This window comes from Poromitra crassiceps (assembly GCF_964638095.1).
Source record: "Poromitra crassiceps genome assembly, chromosome: 7".
NCBI lineage: Eukaryota > Metazoa > Chordata > Actinopteri > Beryciformes > Melamphaidae > Poromitra > Poromitra crassiceps.
The window spans coordinates 42,043,477-42,053,481 of record NC_139628.1 but is presented as its reverse complement, the minus strand read 5'-3'; the positions used below and the strand labels follow the sequence as shown (position 1 = coordinate 42,053,481).

The 10,005-nt window shown below is 49.5% G+C and overlaps 1 protein-coding gene across 1 annotated transcript in view; it reads left to right on the top strand.

The window, feature by feature from the left end:
- serpinh2 (serine (or cysteine) peptidase inhibitor, clade H, member 2) overlaps nt 1-10,005 on the top strand; it is a gene marked incomplete at both ends in the record, with an annotated part of 33,667 nt that overhangs the window by 2,473 nt on the left and 21,189 nt on the right. The window contains one exon of the mRNA XM_083640126.1: nt 5,347-5,928. Coding sequence (XP_083496252.1) covers nt 5,347-5,928 — 582 coding nt within the window. The remainder of the gene's footprint in view (nt 1-5,346; nt 5,929-10,005) is intronic.

Sequence of the window (10,005 nt, the reverse complement as noted above, 5' to 3'; positions counted from 1 at the left end):
ATACAGGCTGTGGTGGTGAAGTCGAGCGTGGTGTATGTGATGGAGTTGACAGAAAAAAAAGTATTATACAAGTATTGGTATCTGTGTCACTTTAAGCCACACATGGGCAAAATGCGGCCCCAGGGGCGGACCTGGCCCCTGGACCATCTCAATCCAGCCCCCAAGGTCCTCAAAGAAAAAACAAAGCAACCCCCAAAAACTCAATAAAAGGCAGAATTATGTTAATAAATCTCATCTGCTACAGCCACTGTTATATCGGGAGATTAACAAGAAATGACCAATCACAACGGGAGAGAGGGTTCAAAATAGGGAGACTCCCGTGAAAATCAGGAGTGTTGGCAGGTATAATCTCCAATGTGTGGTCCTTCACTTACTTGATGTTAGTCAGTATGGCCCTCTGGGGGAAAAAATTGCCCACCCCTGCTAAGCGTACCAGTATTTGTACTGGTATCTGTACTGGTATCGTTTAGTTTTTTAACAATACCCAGAACTAGCATCTATCCTCCATACCTCCTGTTGCCTGAGAACATCCCATAGCCAAATGTCCTTCTACTACCTCCTACTTCTATCTCCATCGTGTCCTTACCCTCCCCTCCATCTTGGCTGATTTGCACAGCGCTTCAGAATAAGCCTGAATCCCTACATCACAGATTCTCACGTGCATCAGCAGGGAGTGGCAGGTTCGCGGGCCTCAGTGCCTTTATAATATTCCTGTGAGCGTACAGCCAAGTAGGTGCGTTAGGAAGAGAAACAGAACCAGAGCTCAGGAGAGATGTTAGGGATTTCTCTCGGCGCTCTGGCAGCTCAGCCGGGGCACAGACAGACGTCCTGGACTCCAGATCCCTCACGCTGATTGGAGAGGATAAAGCTGGGACGTGAGCCACCGAACGTAACGTCAGCCGTCGGGGGAGAGGGCTGGAGGGGTATTAGCTTCCTGGCCAAACCACAAAGTCATAAAAAGAAAATCCGTCCAAAAAAAAATCTACGTTGCCAAACTTTCTTGTGTGTTTTGTCTGGCTTCTTCGAGGGAAGGGCGAAGGTCACGCGGGAGGTTAAAGTTACGGGGTACGGTAAGGGTTCACTGGGAGATGATGGCAGGTTTGCAGCTTAGCAGCTTGGCCAGACACTAAGTAAGAGCCCCCTCATTTTGAAGGGACCACAATGCAACATGATGGAAGCCGACGGGACCCCGCGGGGGCCCGGTCCAGACGGGGTCTTAACCAGCTCCCTACCGCTTGAAATGGGCCAGAGCTGCTGACAGACGGGCCCGAGCAGAACAGAGCAGAACAGGGGCTCACATGTTACACTGTTTGTTCTGAACAGAGTCCAAAAGGCTGCGAGACATGGGAGGAGGAGGAGGGGGAGGAGGAGGAGGAGGAGGAGGAGGAGGAGGAGGAGGAGGAGGAGTAGGAGGAGGAGGAGGGGGAGAGATTTAGAGGGGGAATTGGAACGGGACAGACGGGAGAGGGAGAGGGGGAGCGGGTTGTATAGGAATGAGAGGAGGTGAGAAACAGAAGGGGAAATGGCCTGACACTGAGTAAGAGCGGGCGGGAGAGAGAGAGAGAGAGAGAGAGAGAGAGAGAGAGAGAGGACATTTTAATGCATTCAAAAGAAAAGTTAATTAAGTTTTATGGTAAAGGGTTTTTACCTGCTTTATGTCTTGTGTCGTCGGCACGCCAGCACAGACGACTGAATTCCCCCAACAGAGAGAGGGGAGAAGGAGGGAGGCATCGGAGGTGTGCGCGGAGAGGTAGTAGAGGAGAGGGCGCGGCGAGACGGAGGGATGGATGGCTGGAGAAAGAGGACGGGGGAAGAGAGGCGACAGAGAGATGAGGTTATGGAGCAGAAAGAGGACGGGGGAAGAGAGGCGACAGAGAGATGAGGTTATGGAGCGCAGAAAGAGGACGGGGGAAGAGAGGCGACAGAGAGATGAGGTTATGGAGCGCAGAAGAAGGAGAGCGAGGAAGGCCGAGCTAATGTGGCGTGACGTGAAAGATCTAATTCTGGAAAGGAGCAAGGGGGAAGAGACGCGTGGAATGGACTAAGTGCTATAATGTGAGCGGCACAGCGGACGAGTGTTAGAGACACAGAGAGCAGACAGAAAACCAGAGCAAGAACATGAGGGCACGGGGGCGAGCCGACCGCCCCGGGCCAGTTGGCAGCGCCCCCGTAACGCCTTTCATTGCGAGCCGTCGATTCGGTTTGCCGGGGCCCTTGAGCCACGGGCGTTTAACCTCGGCGACCGCCGAGCACGACGTGCAAACAGCCCCGCATAAATGGATAACACGCCAAGCGTAGACGCCGTTTACCACGTCTGCAGCCCCAGAAACTGAATCAAGGCCGGGGAGGAGAGGGGGAGGTAGGAGAGGGGGAGGGAGGAGTGGGGGAGGAGGGAGAGGGCAGGGAGGGACAGGGTGCGGGGGCGAGCAAGGTAATAAAGGTGGCGGTGCAGAGGTGCATTGTGGTTAAAGTGCGTCCCTCTTTTATAGGTCCCCGAAGGACGCGCGAGCCGCCGTGACGGTGACGGAGAGGGCCGTCTCCGGTTCCCAGCCGGTTCCCGGGGGACTCGTTTGGCCGCGGCGCGAGCCCCGGTTTATACAGGAGTCACCTGTATTGCGATACGTGACGGCGCTCATTACGGACGAGGCTGGCTGGGATGCGGTTGTCGGGGGGATCCCTTGGGTTGGAGGGGGGGTGACGCTCCTCTGGTTAGGGTTAAGACCTCTCGGGTTGCACACGTCGCACTCATCACCACTAACCCAAACGGCTATACGCATTCCCCGGCTTGTCATGGCTGCCTCGTCATTACGAACACTGTGTGTGTGTGTGTGTGTGTGTGTGTGTGTGTGTGTGTGTGTGTGTGAGAGTGTGTGTGTGTGTGTGTGTGTGAGAGAGAGAGAGCGTGTTAGGTGTTTATCTCTCTGTCTGTAATGCGATTTAAGGTGTGTGTGTCAGGAAATGTGCGGTTTTGACATGTGCTGTTGTTACGCGTCCTGTTATTGGCTGCTCAATAATTAGATATGTGGTTTATTTCCTCAGAACTCCAATAACAAAGTGTCTGAGGGAAACAAGTGTGTGTGTGTGGGGGTGTGTGTGTGTGTGTAGAGAGAGAGAGAGGTAGAGAGAGATAGGCTCAACATGTGTTTGTGCTCTCTGCTGTGAGTGTGTTCCAGATAGTGCTGCTGATCACTATCTTTTGGGAGAGAGCTCTATTGATTTGGCTGGGGTAAATAATTGCTTTGGTCTACAAGCTGTCATGTTCGGCCTGATTGCCGAGCGACCACTGGTGGTCCCAGGCAGTTATCTTCCTCCGTATCCCTCTCTGATCCTTCTCCAGCCTTCTTAGTCTATCTCTACATTTATCGATCAGGACCTATAGGCCATTCTCCGCATCCTTCAATTTGGGCAATAATCCCTATCCCGAAGCCTTGTGTTACAAGTGATCTGCTCCCCGTGCTTTGTTCTGCTGTAGGGAGAGGGGCAGGGACCGTTTAGGATGCCTGGAGGGGGGGGGGGGGGGGGGGGGGGGGGGATGGGGGGCAAGGAAATGAGGAGAATACAGAATGAGGACATTTAGAGGGGTCGGACGTAATACGGGTTTGCCCTGCCCTACTTTGGCATGAGTCTACATCAGTGGTTTCTCAACGCAAGAGGAAAGGGCATGAGTGTTCCAGGGGGGGGTCCCCACTATATTTAACTTGCTACAAGTTAACAAAATTAGCAAGAATGTATATATATAGCCTATATATATATATATATATATATATATAGAGAGAGAGAGAGAGGTCTATTTTATCATAGTTGCCCACCCCTCCCCACCTGCATTCTAAACAGATTTGAGCTTACACTAAATCATAACTCATGGGGAAACAATCTATTTGGGGGTTGTGGACATGAGGTCTGGGAGGCCCTGGTCTTGTCACAGGGGCCTCACACAGGGTCATGCAGTCAAGGTGCAGAGAAGACCATTAGCGACCCCGTTTGAGTGCCTTGGGAACTACAACCCCCACCGAGCCCACAGCCAGAGGGCTGATTATCAACAAGCAGCTGTTATACCTGGCTGGAAACAAATGAATTATGTTACTCGTGTTGTGCAATTCAATGCATCACTTTGTGTCAGCTTTAAAACCTCACCAGTGCCAACATTACATGCATAACATGCATCCCACATTCCCCCCCCCAAAAAAAATCTTTATTGTACTAATGCACTTTAGCTATAATATATTGTTTTAGTCTGATTTTATTTAGTTTAACCTGCAAAAAGGCATAATGATGTATTATTATTATTATTATCAATAATAATAATAATAATAATAATTTATTTTTAATACTAAAGTCCCGAAAAATGATGTGTTTTTAGGCTTGCTAGGCTATGCTATGTGTGCGCACAACAAGACATGGATGCAAGATGCGCACACAAATTATTGGGATCATAAACTGACGCGTTCTCGCTCCAAAGCAAGTTAATCCGAAACACATGTGGGTGTCGCTTGTTTACCCACCTTTTTGGTTACAGTACCTGACTGTTCTCAGCTACACGGGGACGGCTGGAAGTTTCAGGAAAAGCCGAACACAGAGAGGGGAAAGTAGCTAGCTAACTTCCTCTGTCTGTGCCACGTCTGAGCCCAGCCAGTCAGCCCCACTCTCACTCCGCTTCCCCCTGCAAACACACAGCCAGGACCGCGGCGGAGGAGCTGCTGGATACACGGTAACTTTTGTTTTGAACAAACAGCTTTGCATGATGTAGTAGCCGAGAGCGAGGCCCTGAAATAACGAAGTAATACACAGATGTTCCGCGTCAGACCTGTCAGTCTGGGTTTTGATGTTGGGCTCGACAGGCAACAAACAAACACGTTTCTTTTCTTTTCTCCTTTCCCTCCTCAGTCTTGTTCAGTCCTAAACTAAAGAGCCTCTTTTGAAACTTCGTTAAAGTTAATTGTCACGCTATGGTTTCGCACAGCGCGCAAGATAATGAGCATGTTGCTAAATCATCTTTCCTGATGTAGCAGTGCACAAGAAGCGAGGGCTGCTATGCGCGCTACAAGTAGGAGTGACTTTCACTGTCTAAAATGAGAGGCCCTGGGCTATGTTTATATAACTGTAACATGAACAAATGCAACTGCAATGACTGCATGATTATTTTTCTAAAGGCACAATCAAAATATGGGTATATGGATGATATTATTTTATAAGTGACAGAGAGGAATGTAGAGAGTGTTTTTAATTCTTCCCTCTGTCAAATGCACACACAGAATCAGTGCTTTATCCCAGGTCTCCTCCCCCCTCTTTCCTCCAGGTCCGCCATGCTGCCCACACTCTCCATCTCTCTCCTCGTCTCTTTGCCAGCTCTCCTGGTGCTGGGGGGCAATGTCACCCACTCATCGGACAAGGTCCCCTCGCCGCCGCCCCGCCCTCCCCCGCCCCTGGGCGACCCCAGCTGGGCCCTGGGTCTGCGTCTGTACCAGGCCCTCCGCTCCTCCGGCTCTGCATCGCTCAACACCCTCTTCTCCCCCCTGCTCCTGGCCTCCTCCCTGGAGGCGCTGGCCGCAGGGTCTGCTGGCACCACCTCCAGCCAGCTCCAGGACCTCCTCAACACCCCGGCGTCCCCCTCCGGCGAGGCCGGAGAGCTTCTGTCTGGGGCACTGAAGACCCTCGCCGAGGCCAACGGGACCGCCTTCCACCTGCGCAGCGCCTCCGCCATCTTTTCCAAGCAGGCTCCGGCCGTCGACCTGGCCTTTGTGAAGGAGAGCCAGGCCAGGTTCGGCCTGCGGCACCAGCCGCTGGGCAAAGGAGACTCGGAGGCTGACCTGAAGCAACTCCATGCCTGGGCTCAGGCCGGGCTGGGGGGGCTGGAGGGTGCGCCTCTGGGGGTCAAGATCCAGGTGAAGGCTGGAGCACTCATACTGGCAAATGCCATACACTTCAAAGGTTAGGAGACAGTACATAGATAGACTATATAATTTAGCATTGTGAACATATTATTGTACCTGCTGCATTTAGAGTTGAAAAATATGGAGTTGATTGGGATGTAATTGCCACATAAACTAGTATTGAAATACTTGCTAAATACTTCTTCATGTGTGGTTTGTCAGCAACAGGCCTGTGACCCACTGTGAAACCACTTTTTAGCCAACTGGGCTGGCTGAACGTAGCATGTAGCTATGGTCGGCGACCAACACGGCATAACTGGCTGGCTGAATGTAGCATGTAGCTATAGCATATTACTGCCAGGATGGACTGAAGAGTGCTGAAATAGATCAGTGGAATACTGTGACCATGTGACATGTCTGTAGTGGGCAGACAGCCTGTTGGAGGCGGTCCTAAAATGAGATAATTTGCTGCATTGGCTGTTTATTGGGAAGCATATTAATGTGTGCACACACATGCGCCTTTGTCATCCTTCAAACCACACTTGGAGCCTACAGTATACTGTACACCAGTTTGCAGGGAGTGTGTGTGCACTGTGTGTGTGTGTGTGTGTGTGTGTGTGTGTGTGTGTGTGTGTGTGTGTGCGCCCCAGCTGGTGGACACAGCAGATAAAGGATGATTCTGGGGTCTATCACTGAGAGCTTATTCATCTTCCATTGGGGGGTGATGTGTCATCTTAAATAATTGAGTAACAAGTGTCCAGACTCTCTCCCTGGGTGTCATGCCTAACATCTGTGCTCGGAGCGCTCCAAGTCTGCAGCACAGCTTGGCTCCGAGCTGCTCTTTGTCACGGGCTGCAGGCAGCGGGGAGGAAGAGTCACTGCTTCTACTGTAAGGCTCAATACATTCTGTTAGATAGAGGTCTCCAACTGTCACGGAAGAGATCTGTCCCAAAACATCTATATGCTGGGGGAAGGGACTGTCGTCATGATGGCACAATGTGGTCCTAGAGACACTCAGGAACTACCACACAAGCCGTTTTGAGTACTCTGCCAGGTGTTTAGATGTCTGTCTTTTTGTCTGTGGACAGATTTTGTTAGCGCGATGGCGTCAAAACCGTAGAAGATGCAGTGACGAAACTTTACAGGTGTGCAGGTGACACTAAAATGAAGGTCGAGTTTGAAAATGGGCATGATCTGAACAAGGAGGCCAGCCCCTACGCCCCCCGCCCTTTAACGCCGCATTCAGCACCTTTTCCAAGTTTTGCTATTGGAGAAACAGCGCCCTCTGGGTGCAATAGCATCGGTATTGATGTCGCCGTTCAAAGTCAACAAAACACAGCGCCAGAAAGCTCTATGTACATGTTGTGACATTGGGTACTCACCACGTGATGAAATAATAATCCATAGTTGCGTGAAACGCCATTTTCGTAGGAAATCCGCACCGAGTTACTTCCTTGTTTTCCTGAACACAGCGCTTCAGCTGTACAGCGCATTGCGCAGTATGCCGCACATGCTGCCTCCGGGACGCCGGCACAAAAATGCTTAGTGCCAGGAGAGGCCTTTGGAGGGCGCTGTGGGACCAATAGAGGCGACATTCTCCCTGTTACAATTCACTGTACCATTTTCAATGACTAAAAAGCTGTTATATTAAGGTGAAAAAGTTACTGATTGGGCCTTTAAAGCCCATGGCCCAGGTCATTTAAAACTTTTAAGTCTGCGGCTCGCAATATCTTCTAAATTAATTTGAATCAATTATGGTATAAAATGGCTCACTTTTCCAGCTAATTTTCTTATCTAATTTTGGACTGAACGCCTATTGAAACGCTGTTGCCTCACTTACTGCGATGGTACAATTCATTTTCTTCACTGTAAGATTGAGTGATTGAGCTGTCGCGACGAGAGCTGACACTTTTCTGACAGCTAAACACGAGCTCTGCGTGTTTTGTGAGACGGTAAAAGGGTGGCAGTAAAACATATCTAAACTTTGGGTTCTGAGGAGTCATAAATGTTTTTTTATGTTCTATCTAGCCAAACTCTCGGTGAGTCTCTGTGAGTGTATCGAAAATGTATACAGCCAATTAAATTGAAAAAGTGGAATTGAACCCCCCCCCCCCCGTCCCTCTCTTCTCCTCACAGCAGAGCTCAGCTCATACCTGTATGCCTGTAGTTGTAGTCCTCACAAGAAAGAAACGCTGTGTTAAATTTATCCTCCTGTTGCACCCTGCCTTTGTCTGTCTTGTCTCTCATCTACCTCCATCGCCTCCACCACCTCTTCCCACATCCCTGCTGTTCACATTGATATGTTTCTATCTGCCTCTCCCTCCTCCAGGTATTCTATCCATCTATCAGGTGCAGAGAAGGCGAGGCTGCCGAAGAGAAAACAGGTTGACGAGAGAGAGGGAGAGGAAAAAAAATATCATTCCCTGACAGACTGTACATTGATAAGCCAATTTTAATTAATTTTCTTTTGTTTGATATTTTGACTCCATCACTAAATTAGTTTTCCTGTTGAACCCTCATCGCTCGGTTCATTAATTTTGTGCAGGAAATATACAAATTAGATCATACAGCCGATTGCAACTCTCGTATTAGATTATAGCAAATTGGATTCCTTTCGTTTTGATTCATAATTTAAAAGTGGTCGATAGTTTTGTCTCTCACTCCCCACCAGCCGCCTCTGTTTGGCGGTAACTTTTATTTGTCTTTGATGTCGGCGTCCTCCCGAGGCAATTCTCAGTGTGTGTGTGTGCGATAATGTAATGGTCTCAGAGACGTTGTGGACAAATTATTTTGGCGCGGGACGTGTTTTTGTTTTGTTTCACGTTTCGTCCCCGTTAGTTAATTAATGAAGGGTAGAGTTAAAAACAGCTCTTTGCTGTCCCCTCTCGCCCTGGGCGGTGCACAAGATTCAGAGAGAGGGAGGGTCGGAGGGGCCAATTAGTTGGGGGAGATAAATGGGTATAGCAGCAGAGATGTGTTAAAAGCATCGGAGAAAGGAAAGAGGACTAAGCAGCGAGCGAAGTGTAAACATCGTGATTTCCGAAATGTAAAGACCAAAAACTGAGGAAAAAAAACCCATAAAGAAAGCGAGGGTGGCCTGCTGAGAGAGAGAGAGAGAGAGAGAGAGAGAGAGAGAGAGAGAGAGAGAGAGAGAGAGAGAGAGAGAGAGAGAGAGAGAGAGAGAGAGAGAGAGAGAGAGAGAGAGAGAGAGAGAGAGAGAGAAAAATGTAAAATGTAAAATGTAAAAGGCCTACCTTGGGAGTCCCAGTCCACACACACACTAGTTTAATTAATTCAGGCTTTGTTCCTGTTTTAGACTAACAAACACTGGAGATGGCCAGGAAGGAAAATAGGATCGCAACAACAACACACACACAGACGTCAGAGAAAAAACAAGATAACGCAACAACATGGGGGGGACAGGGAGAGGACAGGCAAGGGCGAGACAGAGAGGACAAGTCCCCGCATATTTAACCTCTAATAATAGCTTCTGAAATACCACTTCTACTAGTAATCAAAAGTTGATGGAGGAGCAGGAGGAGGAGGCAGTCGCTGTCATTGATTTTCTTTTTGTTCTTTGCAACATGTTTAGAGGATGACTCAGGGACTCTGGGAGCGATCGGATTTCGTTGCTGTGCAATTGTCTCGTTGTTTATCGTTGATGGATATTAATGGATTTGGGTTTGGAGCGATGCTAGTCCCCCGCTGGCACTGCTGTTCTATATTAGAAGATAATGCACTGTTATCCTAGAGCCCGGTCTGCTCGTCTAGAGACAAGCCCGCACAGCCACACACACGCTGGCACATGGATCGCCGAGGCCTGCTATGAATCCTGGCCAGGTAAACGCCTGGCAGATAGAATAATGGAGACATTGCTCAGAATGCCATCGTTTCAACACAAAAGTTGCCAGGCCAGGTAACCTTCAGTTGTTCTTGAATTTCCGGTGCGATCGTCTTTCTCTCAAGCGAATGCCTGTGACTTGTGTTTGCATGCCTTGGGAGGAGGAAGAGACACCGACGCGCCGCCACTCGTGATTGGCTGGGATCCGAGGAGGGCGGGGCGATTTTCGGGAAAAGGCCTAGCGGTGGTGCCAGCGTTGTGCCAAAATGTAATTAGTTAGTTTCCTATGTTTAT